This window comes from Pezoporus flaviventris, unplaced genomic scaffold (genome assembly GCF_033815535.1).
Source record: "Pezoporus flaviventris isolate CSIRO_AGI_PZ_B2104156 unplaced genomic scaffold, CSIRO_AGI_Pfla_v1 ptg000141l, whole genome shotgun sequence".
Classification (NCBI taxonomy): domain Eukaryota; kingdom Metazoa; phylum Chordata; class Aves; order Psittaciformes; family Psittacidae; genus Pezoporus; species Pezoporus flaviventris.
Window position 1 is genome coordinate 1090100 of NW_026892689.1, and position 20844 is coordinate 1110943.

General features: G+C 49.6%; 1 protein-coding gene and 1 long non-coding RNA gene across 11 annotated transcripts in view; one reads left to right on the top strand and one right to left on the bottom strand.

The window, feature by feature from the left end:
* Positions 1–958: 958 nt before the first annotated feature.
* Positions 959–12230, bottom strand: NR2F1 (nuclear receptor subfamily 2 group F member 1). 9 transcript variants are annotated; one of them, XM_061479075.1, is made up of 6 exons: positions 10892–12230; positions 9237–9312; positions 7293–7573; positions 7046–7127; positions 1933–2120; positions 959–1848 (listed from the first exon to the last, which is right to left on the bottom strand). In XM_061479075.1, the coding sequence occupies exons 1-6, from the start codon at positions 11346–11348 to the stop codon at positions 1547–1549; spliced, it is 1386 nt and encodes a 461-aa protein (XP_061335059.1). In that variant the 5' UTR covers positions 11349–12230; the 3' UTR covers positions 959–1546. The 9 variants fall into 9 exon arrangements, with proteins under 9 accessions (XP_061335059.1, XP_061335058.1, XP_061335062.1 ...); XM_061479074.1 differs by having other exon boundaries at positions 7046–7573; XM_061479078.1 differs by lacking the exon at positions 9237–9312 and having other exon boundaries at positions 1706–2120.
* A 366-nt stretch (positions 12231–12596) lies between these two features.
* The window catches only part of LOC133282805 (uncharacterized), a 29649-nt gene continuing 21401 nt past the window's right edge, over positions 12597–20844 (top strand). Inside the window, exons 1-2 of one of the 2 annotated variants that reach the window (XR_009747714.1) lie at positions 12597–12723; positions 15191–15708. This is a non-coding gene — a long non-coding RNA (uncharacterized LOC133282805). Of the gene's footprint in view, positions 12724–13761; positions 13994–15190; positions 15709–20844 lie in introns of those variants that run through there. The other variant, XR_009747715.1, reaches the window with a different exon arrangement.

A 20844-nucleotide genomic window follows, 5' to 3' on the forward strand; every position in this document is an offset into this window, starting at 1 on the left:
GGAGATTCGTACCACCAGCTAGAAGCATTGTGAAGCCTTTACCTTCAAAGGGGTCTATTAGAGAAAAGATTTTTAGGTTTTTTTTTCCAAAAAAAAAGATGAGCCAAAAGGAAGCAGGGCTTTGGGTTCTGAGCTGGGACCCCTGTGGTGGGTGCCTGTGACATGGGGGGCTGCAGCCTATGTTTTACGTGTGGCTGTGGCACATGGAATGTGCTAGCTCACCACCCAATGAGCAAGCATCCAGTTGGATTTCTATATTAATGTGCTGGGAATACCCTTCGTGCACAGCAACTAGAGTCAGGAGAAAGAGCGAGAGGGATGTTTCAGCTGGCAGCAAGTGCAAGGCATGCACACCGGAGCACACACCACCAGGGTCTGTGGGTCCCTGTGGTGGAAAAGAAGAGGAAAGAAGCAAAAAAAAAAAAAAAAAAAAAAAGGAAGAAGACCCACCCACCCCGATCCCCCCATAAGCAGAAAGCAATCAACAAGAACAGGAGAGTCCTGGCTAAATATGCCTCCCCCTGCACATGCAGCAGTGGAGGCATACGGCAACTTCAATCCATTGCCCCATGGTGCCCAACAGCAAGCAGCAAGATGTGAATACAGCAGAAGCATACCCAGCTGATGGGACAATGTGTTTCCACAAAGGGCTGGCCAGCAGGATGGGGCCCGTGGGCCATGTGGTCCCAGTAAGGCACCACACCATGGCCTAGGCCTTCAGCGTTCAGCCCTATGCTTGCACAGCCAAGCCAAGCCTTGGAACACCACGTGCTTTCCACAGCTTGGTGACCCCTCACAAGCTGTTTTTAACCTCTCCCTTTTAACATAGGTAAAGGAATTTAAAAAAAAAACAGGGAGTATGGTTTGTGTTTTGTGTCTTTTCTCTCTTTTTCGAGATTTTTTTTTTTTCTTTTTCCTGGTAAACTGTTGGCGTATTTCAAGCAACAAGACTCATGGGTTGTGGGGTGATAAGTTGATTTTTTTTTCCTAAATTCTTTTATTTTTGTTTAAATTCTCACTTCAATTTTAATTCTTGAAGAACAGCTTCGACAACATATATCGCACTCATTATAAGAAGCAAAGGGTTATATCAAAAATTAGTAGTATAGAATCACAGGAAACCTGGTTTGGAACCAGAAAAAAATACAAAACAGATATAGATACATAGACACAGGACAATTTTCTTTTTTTAATAATTATTTGGAAAATGTTATTTCCCCCTAATTCTCGATTCTTTTTTTCTTTTTTTTTCTTCCTTTATGCACATATGATGTTTTAAGTTTTACAAAAAATGAAAATAAAGACTAATATATTACAAAATGAGTAACAATGCTCGTGGTAAGTGTTTGTGTGTGGAATTGTTTTGTTTGTTTTTTGCTCTTTTTTTTTCTTCATTCTACACAAGGTTCAGTTCAGTTTCGACACGTTTTGTTGGTTACTGTACAGCATATATCAACAACAGTCCACAATAAATCCTGGAAAATCCAGTATCCCCTTCAGGTGTGATTAATATCCCCTCAATACTCATTTTTTTGTTGTTTTGACTTTATTTTTTTATTTTTTTTTGCCTTTTTTCATCTCTTTTATTATTATTATTTTTTTTTGTCCTCCTTTCCGAAAAAAAAGAAAAAGACCAAAAATAAAAAAGCGAAACACCACGACCTCTACGGACGCGAGGCCCGTCCTTCCCCGCCACGGCCACACCTCTGCTCCTATTCGGCCCTTTCTTTTGTTCGATGTCCGCCTCCCGGGCCCCCCCCGCACCCCGACTGCCCCTCGGTGCGAGCTCTCCCGCCTCTGCCGCTCCTCCGCTTTTCTCCTGGGGGTGCGGGCCGGGCTCTAGGAGCACTGGATGGACATGTAAGGCCAGTTGAAGCTGCTCCCCGACAGTAGCATATCCCTGATGAGGGTTTCGATGGGGGTTTTACCTACCAAGCGGACGAAGAAGAGTTGCTCGATGACAGAGGAGGAGACGGTGCGCAGCGAGGGCAGCCGCAGCAGCAGCTTCCCGAAGCGGCTGGGCTGGTTGGGGTACTGGCTCCGCACATACTCCTCCAACGCGCACTGGGACTTCTCCTGAAGGCTCTCGATGTGCGCAGCATCCGACAGGCCGCAGGCGTCTGCCCGTCGCACCGAGCCCGCGGAGGCAGCCGTAGAACGGCGGCGGCGGGAGGGAGAGGAGGAGGATGGGAAGGAGGAGGAAGGGGTGGAGGGAAAGATGGTTAGTGGCGGGGAAGCGCGCGGGGAAGCACTGCCCGGATGGGGGGGGGCACCCTCAAAGGCGCACCCCCCCATCCATCCCATTCCCATCCCGTCATCATCGCATTACCATCATCAGACCGCACTGCCGCCGAATAAACAAGACGACCTGTCCGCGCCTCGCAGCCCCCGCGCGTATCTCCACGGGGTTTGCCGTGGGGTGCCCACACAGCCCCCAGCTCCCCTACCACTCACCCCTCAGCCCTTCTGCGCCCCCATCGGGCACACAGACACATGGACAGGGACAGACACACGGACGCTCTGCGCAGACGAGTGCGGTCCCGACCCCAGGGAACCCTTCACTGGGCTGCTGGGAAGCAGGACCAGCCCCCGTTAAATAACACCGGGTGCGGGGGAAAATGGAGGGTTACTGGGGAAAATAGTAACAATTATTAATAATAAATAACAATAATAAAGGTGAAAAACGGAGGCGCACACACGCAGAGGGAGTTTGTTGACATGGCTGCACATTATGAAAAGGCAGCAGCTGGGACCTACAGTGGCAGACAGGGAACCGGCCCGCGGGAGAAGAGGTGGGGCAGGGAGAAAGGGGGTCCCCTCCGTCTCTGCCCCGCCGCCAGCCATGGCAAATTGGGCACGACTTTGCAGGCTGCGTGATAAATCCGGCGAAAAAAGGGTAGTGGGTTAGTTCGGATTTACGCTAAACCGGCTGCTGCAAGCTCTCAAAGACAAAGCTGGGGTGGGCTGCAAGAGTGAGTCTTGCCTAAACGTGGCCTGAGAGACTCTCGATAGCTCCCTATGGCACGTATAGGGCCAGAAACTAGCCTCTTGGCACCCCTCAGAACGATATCACCCTGAGAAACGCATCCTAGTCCGGGAGCAGAAATCTCCTCACATCCATGCGCTTGCCCTGATACGCCTTACCCTGCGCCTTCTTGTGTGCACAGGTACACTCAGAGAGTTGTAGCTGAGTTTGTGCATTGACAGGTTAACTGCGTGCCCCATCTCTGTGAACCCCCAAACCGGGGATAAACTGTGCAAAGGCTGCTTACTGGGGGACTTGTGCAGGAATGTGCTGTCGTGGACAAGTGGTGGATATGCCCGTATGGTTGGAACCATCCACATTGATTCAGAGATTAATAACAAATATTTTAAAATTACACAAAAAGCACCCAAACAAAAAGCCCCCCTAATATATCAGGATCAGAGGGAGGCAGCCTGCTGGCAGTGTGGTTTAACACAAATCAAAGCCAGACTTTGCTAATATATAGATCCATATGTGAATTAATGCATGTTAATGGCCCTCAAAAAGACATTACAAAATCATGAACGTAGATTTATGACCCTGGAAAGGCACAGCAAATTATTCAAAGTTCTCTCTCCCACCCCAAAAAACAAACAAACAAACAAAAAAAAAATCTGTGGCAACTGTATTTTTGAAGTTGAAGTCTTCCCATGCCGAGAACTGGCTTTACAAAGATTTCGGAACACCTTCATCTACAATACTATGGCCTCGAGCAAAGACACAAATAAAACAAGCCATAATTCAGGAACTTCTGAGGAGGAGAAACTTTGACCTGAGCTGTGGACTTGGCATCCCTCAGGTATACAGTTATCTCAGCCAGGCTGCTCTATTAATCCATACCTTTAATGCAATGATATTTTGCAACATCTAAAGCACTAGGTTGCAAAATATAGATCTATCAAGAGCTCGGGCAAAATGTTCCTGTTTGTGATATATATCAAAACCACAGGCCTGTTCATATGTTGGTTGTCACAAATCGCACTCCATATTTACATATATCTTGCTATTTTACACGCATTATCTGCCCATTATGCATTAGGATCCTATTCAATTTCCAAACAATGCAATATGAAAGGGTCATGCTGACACCGTAGCAGGGCTTTTTTCTTTATGCCCCGTAGGTCATACCCTTAAGGTTAGTAAAATATTTATCAGATATTTATGATAAATGCACCTATAATTGCAGGTTACTGGGCAATGCAGATGGGGAAGTTGCTGGCTAGAAGGGCACCAGCCTGGGGAGGTTGGGAGAAGGGAGGTGTGTTTAGAAAAATATACCTTGGATTTAACTTAGACCTCCAAACACTCAGGATTTCCTCATGGCAATAGTATCTATGGACCTTTAATTATTTGAAGTGATCTGGCATATGCCTTTACCCAGTTTTTATTCTGCAGCCTTGAAGATGGTGGTGGGAAGTATTAACTCTCCCCTCAGAATGGGATTAAAAATAATAGTAATTAAGGGATGCACAGGTGGATTAGATTATAGAGTTCAGAGAGGTTCAATCCATGGGTGAAATAATACAATCCCTGTTTACCAGAGGTGAATTATTATTCCATCTCATAAAGTGGGCTAATGTGAAAATCCTGTGTGTGCCTCACTTTTTTATATGGCAGTGTGTCAATAAGGGGAAGTTGTATATTTTCTCCTGCAGTCTATGGAATAGAAATTATGTAAATAAATAACCATTACTGCTCAGCACACTCCAGCCTTCCCCTTTGTAGTGGCGGGAATATATTTCATGTTACGTGTTCAGAAGAGTTTAGTGCTCAGAAAATACAGATGTAATCAGCTGGCATCTAACTGGAAATCAAAGTTCCTATTCTGTTACAAGTAGATTTATTGGATTTATGTTATCTGGCTCTGTCCCTTCCTGGAAATGTGTATTTATGTGGAAGAAAAGGTAGGAGCAGGAATTACTAACTCTGAAGTTTTGGAGGGAGAAAAAAAAAATAAAAAATGAAGAGGAAAAAAAGAAAAAAAAAAAAAGAGTCAAGAAAGGAGCAGGTTTTAGGTCATGACTCAGCCATTGGATGGTGTCCAAAATTGTACGGATTAAATACATGTTATCCAGAGCCCAAATGTTAAAACCACAACAGGAGAAACCCATGCCAGCTCTAAATACTTAGTTGTCAGAGAAGGACTTTGGACAATATGCCTAAAAACGTCTTTTCCATCAGTGAAAGTTTGTTTAAAAGTTGAATGACTTCGAGAAAGGCTTCCCATGAATCCCCCTCTGGCTAAGCAATCAAAACAAGTTTAGTGAAAAGTGGAAATGTGAAGGTGGGGGTAACAGGTAGATTATTCCTGACAGCTGTATTTCCATTTTCTGAGATGCCCCGTGCCATCCTCCTCCAAAATAATATTATTGTTCCTTTCCTTGAACACCATTCACACTCTGCTCGGCCTTCGGAGGGGGCTTCTCCTGTTGCAAACATTTAGTTATGACATTCATTATTAACATGTATAAATGAAGGGATTCGCTAAAGCCAGGGTTTCTAGATAAGGCCGATCATTTGGGGAAGGTAAAGGGGGAACACTGGAGTGGGGGAAAAGGGGAGGAGAGAAGGAGAGAAAACAAAAAAAAACAGTATCTCCACCAAAATGTCCCCATCTGGGGCAATCCCCTTCTCTGGGCCTTTGGTGGGTGTAAGGGCCAAGGCACAGGCCAGGTCCCCTCTGCTTGAGAAGGATGTCTCCAAGTTGCATCTGGGCAAAAGGAAAAATAAATACTAGTAATAATAAAACCAGGAGGGTTCTCCCCTACCTCCTCTGTGTATTGATGGGAACCCTGAAATCAATGGAAAGGGAAAATCTGAGAGTCTGCAGGCAGGCTGAAGAAGTTAAATCAGCCTGATAAGTGCCAGCAGGTCTCTTTGTCACTTTCGAAAAACATGTTTCCATCAGGAAGACTTATAAAGATAAAATACATTAAAATGTCGAGCTGGCCGTTCACTAAACCTTACATTTGTTTTAAGATCTGCACTTTATCCTGCGCAAAGAAATATTCCCTCCAATGCTGTGAGACTGCACTTGCACTGGAAGTAAAAGGGGGCAGTCGCAGTACACGTCTCCGACCACCCTGCATACAAATTAGATACTCCTGTCTAAATAAATTATCTGATGTTCAAATCGATATTAATACTACATTTGCTACATTACAATATTGTGCAAATTTAGAAGTCATTTTAATACAACGTAAATACTATTTCTCATGCATGAAAGGCAACAAATATTGATGAATTATAAACTGCTTACTGTTAAACAAGGCCTTTGAACGATTTGCCATCTTTGTTCAGGAATGCTTTTAATTTAGCCTCGGCCTAGTTTTAAGACAGATTTGTCAGAGATGCGCAGTTATCGCTAACTGAGAGGAGTGGTTTGGAAAGGGGGAAGAAACCAGGACAAGAGAAGAGGAAGTGGAAAGGGTGGTGGGTTTAAAAAAAAAAAAAAGAAGAAGATTTAAAGGGGAAAAAAATAAAGAAAAATAAGCAAGCAGAAAAAGCGGCAATTAACCCCATCGTGGCAATAATTAGAATAATAATTAAAAAATGACAGTCAGGCCTCTTATCTCGCCTTGTTTCCATTCCTTATATTTCCTCCTCATCTCTCGCCTTTGATGTTTATAAATTTCTCCCTCGCAGGTTACAATAATAGAAGACTTATTATATTCTTATGGGCTACGACCAGAACACTTCAAAGGCGACGCTAATGTACTTCCCCGCTAGTTAATTCGAACCATCTATCACAGAGGGAAAATTGTTAACATGCATGTTTCCACCGCTTCCACTTAATTTGATATATATATATATAAATTATATATATATATATACTTGATATATACATATATTTATTATGACTAGTGGGCCTGAGGGGAAGGTCGATCCTTGGGCCGGGGCGTATGCATTTGAAGCTCTTTTCTTTACAAAATTACAAATGTAATAAAAAAAAAAAAAAATCCTTTTTTTTTTTTTTCTTTTCACACACACACGCGTGCCCCCCCCCGCCAGCCCTCTCACCTGAGGTGAAGAGGACGATGGCTTTCAGGCAGCTGTACTCGGCCGAGTCGACGTGGAGTGCCTTCAGCTTCTCCACCTGCTCCTGGAAGATGCGGATGTGGTCCATGAAGGCGACGACGCGGTCCGCCGACATAGGGGATGCGTGGAGGCCGGCAGCCGCCAGGAGCGGGGCCACATGGAGGGGCATGGAGCACTGGGCAGCGTTGAGGACGAAGAGCTCGCTCCAGGTGAGCCGCAGCAGAGCTACCTGGTCGGTGATCTGTAGGTCGGGGAAGAAGGGGATGTTGCGGGCCCACTCGACGGCGCTGAAGAGCAGGCGGGCGGCCAGCTCGCAGATGTTCTCGATGCCCATGATGTTGTTGGGTTGCATGCACTGGCTGCCGTAGCGGGAAGTGGGATAGGGCTCGGCCCGCAGCAGCAGGGAGATGTATCCCGAGAGATAGCAGTGCCCGTTCAGGGGGTCGCCGTTGGTCAGGGCGTACTGGCCGGGGTTGGGCTGGGTGGGTGGCATCCTTCCTCGCTGAACCGCTGACAAAAAGAAGGAGAGAAGGAGAGGAAATGTACATCCAGGAGGATCGCAGGCATTGCCCGGCGGTTCTGTCAGCCAGCCGGAGACAATGCCTGGCTTCTACCCACCCCGTACACACACGTACTTTCCCCCTTTCCTCACCCCCGACACACGCACAGGCACGGACAGACAGAAGCATGCGGAGCCGGGCAGCTGCAGCCGACCTACATCAGCCCCACAACACGACCCGGCATCGGCCCCAGCCCCGACCCCTGCTCAGGCAGCCCCAGCCCAGCGGCAGCCAAGCACCAGCCCCCCCTCCCCAGCGTAGACAAGCTTCACAAAATAAACACAGATTAAAAAGAAAGAAAAGACCCCCCCAAAAATTAAAAGGAAAAAAAAAAGAAAAGCCAAGGCAAACAAGACAAATCTGCACACAACACCCCTCCCTCCAGAGCCCCCCAACCCTCTTGCAACAAAAGGCAGCCGACGCACGTAAAAAGGAAAGAAAAACTTAAAGAAAAAAGAGAATAAATAGATAAATGAAATAAAATGAAAAAATCATTCCTCTGGGTAGTGAGAAAGTGAGATTAAAAATCACAGCCAGCTGTTAAAAATACAGCCAGGCTCTGCTGTGGATCCCAGCCGATTGCCCCGGTAGCACTGAGCACAAGTGATCTGTGTAGCTTTTTAAAATGGAAAAAAAAAACAACACCAACCCAAAAAAAAACCAAAAAAACCATCAACCCAAACCAATTCATATATAAAAATAAAACTAATTAAAAAAAAAACACCAAAAAAAAAACAAACCAAACCAAATGCATCCATATCCATATTCTTTAAAAATACTGCTTCGTTACCATTTAAGCTGGAACAGGTCGCAGCCCCCACCTCCCCATTGCTAACTTTATTAGACAGAAACATCTTTCCATAGAAGACTCCCCCACCCCTCCCTCGCCCAGCAAAGTTCTCCCTGCTAAAAGGAAGAGAGAGATTAAGTATTATCAAGGGAAAGGGGGAAATAAAACAAAAAGGTCCGAACTTACAATAGCCAAACATTCGTGGAAAAAAAAGGGGACGGTGTAATTAATATCTTTGGTGCGCTGTTGCCACTGCAAAAGCCTGCAGTCAGCGTTGCACAGTGAATGCACAAGCTTGCAACTGCAGAAACACTGGATTCATTAACCATCTCCACACAGAGCGCAAGCATGTCTCAGGTCCCGAAAGCTGACCAAAGTTGGTTTGTTTTTGTTTTTGTTTTTGTTTTTTTTTCTCCCAGTGTGTGCGTGTGTTTTTCTCTATCAGTGCCAGCCTATGCAACCGCACGACATGTAAACAAAGGTAACTTCAGGAGGAGACACGACTGCTCGGGCTCGTTCCCCCACACCCGCACACACACGCACACATACACACACGCACGCACATCACTCATCTTTCCGGCGTACCACAGCATTTTCCCAACTTTCTCCTTTCTTCCTCCACCCAGCACCCCTCCTCCTCTCGCCTCCCGGGCCGGACCTCTCTCCAGCCCACCTCTCCCACCTCCTTGTAAACTTGGCAGTTATTTGTCAATTAGCTGCGAGCACAATTCTAACTTGCCTTTTTTCGATTGTTTTTTTTCCTACTCCTTCCTTCCCCCCCCCCCCAGTTTTTTTTTTTTCCCTCCCCCCTCAAGACGCCTACCAACAGCCCCTGAAGCTGCCAATGAAGTCGTCATATTTGCGAGCTCTTTCAGATCTGGAGCTGCTCCATTCCTTTCCTTGTGGCATACAAAATACATATATTTTAAAACCAATTAAGGCAGTAGTAATCTCCGCTCTGTAAAATCGACTGTTTCGCTGGTGTGACTCTAAGACATCTTTAACGACGGTCACAGGGTAAACTTTAAATGCAAACCGAGAAAATACGTTTCGAGGAGAAAAAGGAAGGCAGGAAACCTTCCTACGCGAGAATGAGCCTGAAAGCGAGGAAAATCACAGCGGCTCTTGGAAAGGAGGAGGAGGGAAAAAAAAAAAAAAAAAAAGAATTAATAAAATAAATAAATAGCAGAGCAGTTGGAAGTGGTGAGGAACCCGCTGCCAGATGCAGGCTGCGGATTCTGCTAAAATGAGAAGAACCGGCAAACAGGTTATAAATCGCGATTTGTATGCAGGCTTTAAAGAGAGGGTGGAGTTTGATGAAGAAATAAAATGAGCAGCTTGCTAAAAAGGAAGAAGAGAAAGAAAAAAAAGAAAAAAGAAATGACAGAAGTACAGAAACCCAGTTCAGCCACAAACTTTCCTTTGAACGCATGGAGTGAAAACAAGGCCAAATCTCGCACAGAAACACACTCCAGGGCACTGGGAAGCACAAGGAAGCGGAGATACAGTAGCACATTTCCCCCTTTCCACCCCCCCTTTCCTCTTTTTCACCACCTTTCCTCTTTTCTTCCCTACTTACACGTCTTTCATCTTTCTTTCGGGGGAAAAAAAAAGAAAAAAAAAAAAGAGGCTGGGAAAATGGATCGTACCGAGAAGTGTTGCGGGTTTAAAAAGAAATGATGGGGCGGAAGGGGGTGGTTGTGGGGGAAAGGAAGCTGAATGGAAGCACATCTCGTACGGGAGAGAGATGTATCTCCCCCCACCCCCCGGTCTCTTGCCAACAATAGACAAAACCACATCCAAACACACGCACACGCACACACACACACACATACTCGGGAGCGGAGATAGCAGCTTGAATGATAAATATTTAGCGAGCGGCCTTAATACTAATAGTAATAATTAATAAACAATAATAGCAATAATAGTAAATTCTCGGCACAATGAGAGGGGAAGGGGCGAGCACGGTGGTGCCGGGGAAGGGGGGGGGAGGAGCGGGAGGAGGGCAGGAGGCACAAACCGAAAAGCAAAAGAAAACACCACCAACCACCATCGACAATAACAAAACCTGGCGTAAAGCTGCCAGATGGAGCGCAGGCACAGGGAGAGATTGACATGTGCATGGGAAGAGGGAGCGAGAGGGACAGACCTAGATCGCCAGGGAGAGACGTAAATATATATATATATATGTGCTTATATATATATGTATGTGTGTGCAAGCCGCGCGTGTGCTCGCGCGTGTATACATATATATGTATATACACATATATATATGTATGTGTATAAATACATATATGTGCTGCCTATGCATACCGGTGCACGCTTATGCATAGGCAGACACACAGACGAAGAGAGCCCCTCGCACACGCACGCCTTGCCCAGCCGCGGGTGGAGGGGAGGGCAGTTGAGGGGGGGTGAGGAAGGGAGGAAGGAAGGGAGAAAGAGCGAGATAGAGCATAGTAGGGAAGAAATATTCACCTTCCCGCCTCATGCCCACTTTGAGGCACTTCTTGAGGCGGCAGTACTGGCACTGGTTGCGGTGGTGCTGGTCGATGGGACAGTTCCTGTTGGCGCGGCATGTGTAAGTTAAGTTCCTGCGGACGCTCCTCTTGAAGAAACTTTTGCATCCTTCGCAGGTGAACTGGCCGTAGTGCTTGCCGCTGGACTTGTCCCCGCACACCACGCACTCGATGTGCTGCTGGCTCTGCCCCGAGCCCTGCTGGCCCGCTCCCTTGTCCCCTGCCGTGCCCGGTGTGGAGGGGGGTCCCGGCTGGCTGGGGGTCTGCGGGGTGTGCGGGGCTGCCGAGCCCCCGCCTTGCTGCTGCTGGGGCGGCTGCTCCCGGGCAGGCTGCGCCGCGGCGGGGTTGGGGCCGCTCGGGGTGCCCCCGGCCACGTCTTCCTGCGGATCTCGCCAGCTGCTAACTACCATTGCCATATCTCGGGCCCAAAAAAGTGCTGGGGAGCGGCGCGTCTCGCTGCGGGCTGCCGGGGAGGGAGGCAGGGGGCGGGCGGGGGGCGGCAGACCGGGCGCCGGGGGCGAGCGGGGAGCGAGGGGACCCTGCCTGCCGCCTGCCTCCGCCTCGGCTGCCGCCGTCGCTGCCCTGCTGCCGCTGCCGCCTGGAGCTGCTCCTGCCGTTTTCTTTATTTTATTTATTTTTCGCCGGGAGCCCCCCTCCCCTCGCTCTCGCTAATTTTTTTTCTTCTTTTTTTAGGGAGGGGGAGGGGGCAACAGAGGATTCTCTCCCTCTCTCCCTTCCTTCCTCTCTCTCTCTCCCTCTTTTTTTTTTTTTTTTTAAACCACACTCTTCCTTTCCTCTTCCTCCCTTCCCTTTCCTTCCCTGCCCTTTCCTGCGCTTTTCACCCCCCCTCCCCTCTTCTTTAAAATACCCCCGCCTGGCCGCTTCCCCGCTCAGCTCCCGCTCTCCGCGGCTCTCGCCGCCTCTCCGCGCCCTCTCTCTCTACCCCCTCCCACCCCCCCCCCAGACCCCAACCACACCGGCCGCCACTTCAAGTTGCAAAATCAGAAACGGCAAACAAGGCTGTCGGGAGAGGCATTCAGAGGAGTAGCACGCCGGACACGCACACGCAGGCAGACAGGCGCGCACACGCCCGGCACACGGCGGGCTCCCCCACTCGAGCACACGCACACGGGCACACACGCGGTCCGGGCGCTACGAGCGCGGAGGATGTGCGGGCATAGAGGAAGCCACGGCGCCGCCGAGGAGGAGGAGGAGGAGGAGGAGGAGGAGGAGGAGGGGAAGGAAGAGGGAGGAGGAGGAGGAGGTGGAGGAGGAGGAGGTCGCCGTTCGCCGCTCGCCGCTGCCGGGGCCCGGCCGCCGCCGCCGCTCCCGCGGAGGCTGTTCCCGCTGCCGGTGATCGGGGAGGCGGGGGGTGCTGAGAGGAGCCGTCTGCCGGCAATCAGGGCATAGAGGTGTCCGGGGGCCAGGTCCAGGGCAGGGAGCAGTCAGCCATGCAGGGCGGCGGGGCCGGGGAGCGCGGTGGAGGCGGGCGGGGAGCTGAAGCAGTTTGATCTCCTGTCGCGGCGGCGGCGGCGGTGGCGGAGGAGGAGGAGGTTGCCGGTCGCTGCTCTTTCTCTCCCGAGCTGCTCTCTCTCGCTCTCTGTCTCTCTCTCGCTCGCTCGAGCTCCCTCTCGCCTTTTTTTTTTTTAAAAAAAAAAAGGAAAAAATTCTCAAAAAAAAAAAAAAATAATCGGATGTGACTACATTCGCAGAGGAGACGAATTCCCGGCGAAGTATAAAAATAGAGGACAGGAATAATAATGACACGCGCAGGAAAAAGAGAGATCCAAAGTAGGTCGGGTAAATAAATCCTCTTCTTTTCCTCTTTCTTGCCCCTTCCTTCTTCTCCTGTGAGAGCGCACGATGCCGGTTGCGAGAAAGAAGGAGGAAAAAAAAAAAAAAAAAATCGGTGGAAATCAACCCCCCAAAAGGTTCTTTTTTTTTTTTTTTTTAGTTCGCCTGGAGAAAGTATTTCGGGTAAAAACTCATCAGCCACAAGAGAAGTCCTCCCCCAAAATAAAAAAATAGGCAAGAATGGTCAAAATAATAACGGTGTGCGTTCTGTCTCTCCTTTCCGGACTTTTTTTTTCCCTCCTCTTTTCCCGTCTCTGCTTTATCCCCTTTTTTCCTTCTTTCCGAGATTTTTTTTCTCTCGCCCTTTTTTTTTTTTTTTTTTTTAGTTTCACCTCTCTCTCCTCCTGCAGGAATGAAGCGAAAGACACAAGGAGGAAGGGTGGAAAAAAGAAGAAAAGGAAGGAGAAGAGGGAGATGAAGGGGGAGAAGAGAGAGAGAGGGGGGAAAGCACACAACTAATAGAATATGCAAGGGGGGGGGGAGGGAACAGAGAGAGAGAGGGAGAGAGAGACCCGAAAAATGAATGCGTTTAAACGGAAAGCCTAGCAGAGCAATGTTTCCGAAAGGGGGATCTGCTCGAAATGTCTGTATATAGTGAACTTTGACACTACTATTGAAACTGACACGTTTCTATGGAGATCGCTGCCTTATATGGAGCGCGTGTCAAGGAGCCAAGAGAAGGGCTGCTGGCAACTGATAATCAAAGGCGACTGACTGGTCAGAGCCCTGAATTGGGGAGGGGGGGGGAGTGGGAGGCTAAGGTTAGCCAAGCCTCCCGCGCTCCATTGGTTGCCCCCCCCCCCCAGCGCTCGCCCCCCTTTTTCTCCCCCCCTTTTATATACATTATATATATAATATATATATATATATATTTAAATTCCGGCTACCTACTGACTGGGATGGGGAAGGGAGGGGAAGCGGGGGGGGGGGGAACAGGGAGGGAGGGAGGGAGGGAGGGAGGGAGGGAGGGAGGGAGGGAGGGAGGGAGAGGGGATTCTTCTGACAAGCACAATTTACATTGCGATCGCCCTGCGCTGCTATTTACTTTGAGACCTGATTAGTATGGGTCGTCTACGGTCTCTTCCTCCCTCTCTTTTCAAGACCCACCCCCCCCGCATCAGCACATACATCGACAGAGGAGGATGCGTTGCGATAGGCGGAAAAGGGGAATTAAAAGGGGACGATGTGGGCTTCCAGGGAAAAGTTAGTGGGCTCCCCCCCTCTTGTTTTATTCTTCCCCCCTTTTTCTTTTTTCCTCTGTTTTTATTTCCTTTTTCTATTTCTCTTCCTTTCCCTCCTCCCACCCATCTGAAATCGCGATTCCTCCCTCACCTCTCAATCACCAAAGCCGCGACAGGGGTTTTAATGATGGAATAGAAAACACTCTGGCTGCACGGAGGGTCAGGCGTGCGTTTGCCCGAGCACTTGCACACTCATCCTCACACTCATATCCACATCTCCACATACTCCCATTCCACTTTGGGCTATTTTTTGTCCCCTCTCTCGATATGCCCACCCTCCTCCCGATCTCTCCCCCCCCCCCCCCCCCCGGGGCTCCGCTGTTCCCTCGTGGGATCCCCCACCCCCTTTAATTCAATTATTTCGGGATGTGTGTGAGCTATCAGAACACAAACCGCCCTCTGTGCAATGCCCCCTACCCGGAGGTCTCCCTCCCCACTGCCCTGTCTCCCCAAAAGCGAGTTGCTCCGTATCTCGGAGATGCGAGGGCTCCCCCCTCTCCGCTCTCCTCAGCAGCTCCAGCGGCGGCGGCGCGAGCAGAAAGGAGCGGAGAGGGAATCACTGGCGCCGGCTGCCATCTAGTGGGCACCGAGCCCTCGGCCCAGGGGAGTTCGGGGAGAACGAGGGGGACGCCAAACCTGTCTGCGGACTGTCACACACGCCCTCTTAAAAAATAATGTATATATATATTTTTTAACCTTTCTCCTTCTTTATTTTTAATATAACCCTCACTGGAGCGAAGAAGACCCTTCATTCCCATCCTTGTCCCTCCTTCCTCTCAAGCCTGCCTTCCAGCAGCAGCCCCCTTCGGCCAGAGGTCTGAAATGTTGGGTCTGTGTGACAAAGGAGAAACAAACTATAAGATTATAAAGAAAATAAAATATCCCCCCCCCCCCACTCCACACGAAACCCTCCCCTCAGCTCCCAATGAAAATTTATCATCAGAGTGGAAGCTGAGAGAAAAAAAACCTGCGGGGGGGGAAGGGATAAAATATATGTCAGAAGTTTTATTGTTACTTTTTTTTTTTTTTTTTGTAAAGAGACGTTGCTTCCATCAGAACGAGGAAAAAAAAAAACAAAAAAGAAAAGAGAAGAAAAAGCTCTCAACTTCATGTATGGTGATCACTTTTTTTTTTTTTATTTTTTCCCCTTCTTTAACTGTCAGCTGTGAAATCTGAGGCTGGGAGCCGGCTGGAGAGGAGAATCCTTCATCATTTCTGAGATCAGAAAAAACCGCTTGATTTTGTCCCGAAATAATGAAGAGATTTTCAATGAGTCCGTTGGCCAAGCCGTCCCTATTGTATATTGCATTGATAAAAAGGATGTTATTGACTATGCAACAGTAGGCTCCTTTCCTCTCTCCCCCTCTTTCCAAATAAACTCCCGGTCCTGTCTCTTGGTCAGTGAAAAGGTGAAACGAATAAGATTAAATCGGACAAAAAAGCAAGCTCGGTATGTATATCATCTAGATTTTACTCCCCAGACTGTGAAGAAACAGAGCAAAAGAGGCAGAGCAAGGCACGGAGAGAGAGGGGGAGAGAGAGAGAGAGAGACAGAGACAGAGACACAGGCAGACAGAGACAGAAACCCTGCGAGGAGGTGGACGGACCCAGCCGCCGCACCGGGCTCCCCTCGGACCGGGCTCCCCGCAGCCGGCCCCGGCCCCACGGCCACCCCAGGCAAGTCGCCGCGTCCCTCCTCGGGGTTTGGGAGCAGAGGGAGGGGACCAGGACCGCGGCACTTTGCGGGGAGACCTTCCCCAACACCTCCCTCCCCCCTCCCCCAGCATCCTCCCGGCACCTCATGTTATTTGGACATCCCGTAATTTGGGCGGAGGGAGACGCGCTTCGCCCTCATTTTGTCTAGAACAGAACCTCTCCCCTTTACAGCCTCGCCCTATAGAAACCTATTCCAGTATTTCCACACATTCCACACACTCCCGACCCCCCCCCCCCCCCCCCCCCCCCCCGGCATTCCGCTCAGACAACGCGTGTTCCTCAGCGCTGACCCAGTCGGGACCTCGGGCACCAACCACACGCCCTCGCAGAGCACAGCTTGGAGCGGCAGGACGCCAGGGTGGGGACTTGCGAGCATCCCTCGCCGTGTTCCTCTCCTTCACCTGCCCCGTTCCTGACTTGATCACCTAATGAAAAGATCGATGGCAGCCTGTTTATCCCGGCGATATTGTCAACGCGGCAACCAGATGCTCCCACAGCCGGGCCCAGGGAGCCGCAACCATGCAGAAACCCAAACCCGCACAAGTTGCACTGGTTTCGGCAGCGGGGGGTGTGCGGAGGGGAGGCATTTTCTCCCCTCTCCTGGCTGTTAGGGCTTGGCTGTTTTAATGTACTGCGTACTATTAAATGTGCGTATTTTAAAGAAACACCAAGCCGATGCTTGAAGGGCCGATGAAGTTTGCAGGAATCCCGGGGAAAATTCTGCTTACTGCTCCCAGAGGTGGCGCAGGAGCCTGGGCGGAGGGGGGCATCCATCAATAAAGCAGACTTATCCCTCAACTGCCCAGGTTAAAACACAGTTCAACCGAAGGGAGGCATGTGCCCTTCCCGACAAATTACAGGGACACTTAAAAACCGTTCACAACTCACGTTTAATTGGGGAAATGAGCTTTGATTGCCTTTTAACCTCTACGGATCTGGAGTGGGTAATGGAAACGGAGATGGGGACTTGCTCAGACTTGTTTCCCCCTCTGTTGCCCCAGAACCCACTTTGCCCAGGCCAGGTCTGAAGGTGGCAGAGTTTTGGGAGGATTTAGAGTCTGCGATTTTTTTTTCCAAGTTCCCCCGCCGTCTTTTGAATTCTTTAACCCCTTTCCGTGTCTCTCTTTCCTCTTCCTTCCCGGTGTAACCGAACCCGGGATGGTGCTGGTTCCTCTCTCCTCCGCAGTCCCTGCTAGAAGGGAAACGTTCCTCTACACATTAGTGGTGAAAATTCTACACGTTGTTTCTGGCGGAGATGGAGGAAGGGGTGCTGTTTATAGACTGCAGTGTAAACCCCAATTGATGGCATTAGTAGTATATTATATTGTTGTTATTATTTTTAAGCGGCAGGGCTGCATGTAAGTTGGGAGTTGAGATGGATAGCCTGTTTTCCAAAGCAAACATTAGATGCCTGCTCCACCTGCCAGGCTCCCCAAGGCATTCTATATATATATATACAAATACACGCACATGAGCATGGACATACGTGTATATCTATGTATATCTATGTATATTTATGTATATATATGTATATGTGTATATACATATACACACACACATATATATATATGTATCCACGCAAGAAGCAGCGTGGAGAGGGGACAGTAACTGAGCAGGTTGCTGTTGCAGGGCATAGCGAGCAGCCCTGACATGCAGGAATGTCCCTCTCTCTCCCAGTTTTTGGCATTTTTAGCCATACCCTGCTCTTACCGGCAGACACCTTCAATCCAGGACTCTAAAAACAGAGAGTCGCGGTGGGGCCGCTGTGATGCCGCCCTCTCCTCTCTGGTCGGAAAGGGGCCGCCCCAGTTGCAAAAGGGATGTGACAGGTCACACCGGGACCACTCCCAGGATTAATGATGTGTCCCGGCCCTGCCGTCTCCCCACGCCCCCGGACCCCCGCAGCCTGGCGAGGGACGGCTGTGCCGGGCTAGGCTTCGGAAGCCAGTGCTGGGCCAGGCCTCATTTCCCATCAGCGGTGCTAAGGCCTTTCATCCCAGTCCTTTTTCTTCTTTGGCATTGTTTTTTTCCCCTTTTATTTTCCCTCTTCCTTTCTTCCTCCTCTTTCCCCCCCGGCCAGAACTGGAGGACAACCAAGTTCTTTGAGGAGCGCTTATATAAGATGCGCGGGAGGGAAGTGGTGCTTTAAGAAGGGGAAGCGCTCGTCCCCTGCCCAAGGAAGGGGGTCTCCACTGGATTGCATCATCCTAGGCAGCCGGGGGGGGGCGCGGCCTGGTCCCCCTGGGGGCTCTGGGCTGCTCGGTCCTCACTGCCCGCAGCACCTGGCCGGAGCAGCCCTGTGGGATGCTCACCCGGGTGTGCTTTGTGCCGACAACCTCCACTTTACAAAGAAAGCTCTATGTCGGGGGTTGCCCCCACCCTCCCCGAGCCTCCCGGGTGCAGATGTCCGCCTCCGCCAGGTATCCCTGTCGATATTGCCCAAGCCCATCGCCCAGGCCATTCTCCTGCATCCCACTGAAGGAGGATGGCAATGTGAAAGAAGGGCCTTGTCCTTTCTCCCCCGGCCCCTCAATGAGCTCAACAGTCACATTCTGCTTATTTATTTATATATTTCTTGAAACCACTCGTGGAAGCGGAGTCTCCCCCCGCTCTGAATCACCCTCCTGGGGTCTTGACCGACATCCCCTCATTGTGAGGATCTGCTGCGCATCCTAGTGGGTTTCACTACCCCCGAGGAGGATCCCTGCGTCCTTGTCATCGTATGTTCGCCCGTGTCCTTCTTACCCCCCGTGTTCCTTGCCCTTCGCCTGTGCTTAAGCCAGAGGCGCGACAGCCCTTCCCCTCCGTGTACGCCGCCTGCTTCTCTGGGGTTATTTTAGACGGGATTGGCAAAAGAGCTGCGTGAGAGCGGCTCCCCCAGGCCCCCCCGCCACACCCTAGGGAAGGCAAGCTGCCGTCCCCCGAGCCTTCCCGGCGGAGCGGCCGCAACGAGACGGGGTTTGTAATCTGTTAGCGCTCAAAAGTATCTGGCTCCGGTACCAACCCGAAAGCACTGCGCTGAATCACAACTTGCTCTCACCAGCCATCTAAACAGAAACGCGTGAGCATCCGAAAGGCTCCCTTTCTTAATTAAAGAACAAAAAAAAAAAAAAAAAGAAGAAAAAAAAAGGGGGGGGGGGGGAAATCTGTACCTGGAAATAAAACAAACAAAGAAACAAACAAAAAAATCCAAAACAAACAAACAAAATAAAACAACCGTAAAACCAAGCCTCACAAAAACAACAAACCACACCAGGAAAAAGAAAACCCGAACAAAAACCCGCAAAAAAAAAAACAACCGACAAGCAGGGGATAGAAAGCACCCAAACCGAAGGCCACTTGTCTAACAGCATAAAGGAGCACGTCAGTTCCCAAGTAGAGGTGCAGGAAAAGAAATTGATGACCTCTTGATGCAAATCAAACCTTCCTTTTTAAGGCAAATCTGGGAATCATTTTCAACACACTGGTGAATCCGGGACGAAATATTTACTTTGGGCACAAATAAAGCTACGGTGATCTGAGCACCGAAGCCAAAAGAAACAGAAGTGTACAAAAGCCTTTATTAACAGGAGGCTTTGCACTAAAACACCTCTGACTGTATTTTAAAACCCTGGCTTCTTTCAGGGCTGGATTTGGTGCTATTTATGATTCCGAAAGGAGCTTTTGATGAAGAGCTGATGTTTGGAAACGAGTTTGAAAGTTGTGAGATTGTCCTGACAACGCAATCGACGGCAGTATATAATCGTCTCCTTAATAGTTACCTGTCAGAGACCCTATTTCTTTTACTGCGGGGATTAGCCCGTCAGGTGTAGGCTCGATCTGGACTTTCCGTAGACTAGGGGTAGGCTCCAAGGCGTTTAAGTATTTAATGCACCAGAGATAAAAAGGCGCAAATGTGTTTTTGCTGGGGAAAATGAGCCAGCGCTATAACAGTAGAGATATAATTGCATTTACCTCATCAGAAGTTGATCTGAGCAATAAGCCTTAGCATTTTCGCTTAAACTATCAGGACAAGATATGTTTATTACATCGTATTCTGTCTCCGTGGGGAGGACGGGGATGCACTTTAGATAAAGTTTAAGCGAAACAGAATAAACACAGTAAATCGTTCCAGCCCAACACAAAGCTGTAAATGACTGCTAGGTACTTTACCAGGAAAAAAACTCCTTCCTCCCCCCCCCCCCTTTCTCTTTATGTTCTTATTATTTATTTATTTATTTAATTTACACTTTTCTGAGGGTGAAGCCCGGGCATATCCAACGGTGTCGTTAGTAAGGTATACAAAATTGCCTTATTCTACCAAACTGGACTAGAGTTACACGTTTTATTATTAACCCCTTGCACTGAATCTTCTGAAGCTGAAAGGGAAAAGGAAAGGGCTTTTGTCCGAGTTGATCCTTGGCTATTCTGGGGCTCAGGTTGGTGTGAAAGGGACGAGGAGGTCACTTGAAATCTCCTTTTATCTACTCCTACTTTCTCTCTGGATCAGCAGCTTTGAATAGAGACCATCTAATCGCTCGTAATGGAAAAGAAAAAAAATGAGGGAGAAAGGAGTTAAAAAAAGAGGGTGTGTGCTCTGGGGGCAACGAAAATGCTTTTGAGTGGGGGCTGCCTGGCCAGAGGGGTGCGTGCCCGTGGGTACGAGCGCGCAGGGACACGCATGGGCAGCCACTACAGCCGGCGCCTTTCGTGTGCGCACCCTGCGCACCCGCGGGGCCGCAGGTGTGTTCCAAGCCCCGCGCACACCGGCCGGAGAAGGAGTTTGAGGAGGTGTCCCGGCCTCTCCGAGACAGACCGCATCGCCGGCCGGCGAGGACCCTTCCCGGGGAGGGTGATGCTTGGAGGCCCAGCACGGAGAGGCGGCTGGACACTGTAATCCCCCTCACCCTCAGACCCCGGGATGTTGGTAATTAGCAGTAATTGAGGGTGCCACGGCTGGGAGGCAGCCCGAGCAGCCCAGAGAAGGTGGATTTTGGAGGGGGGCTGCCGCCTTTCGGTGAGCAGCAGAGTCCGCTTTGCTGGTTGTCCGAGCGCGGCGTTCCAGCCGATTTCGCAGGGTCATCTTGCCAAGGAGGGTTATTTGTTTTATTTTATGAGGCTT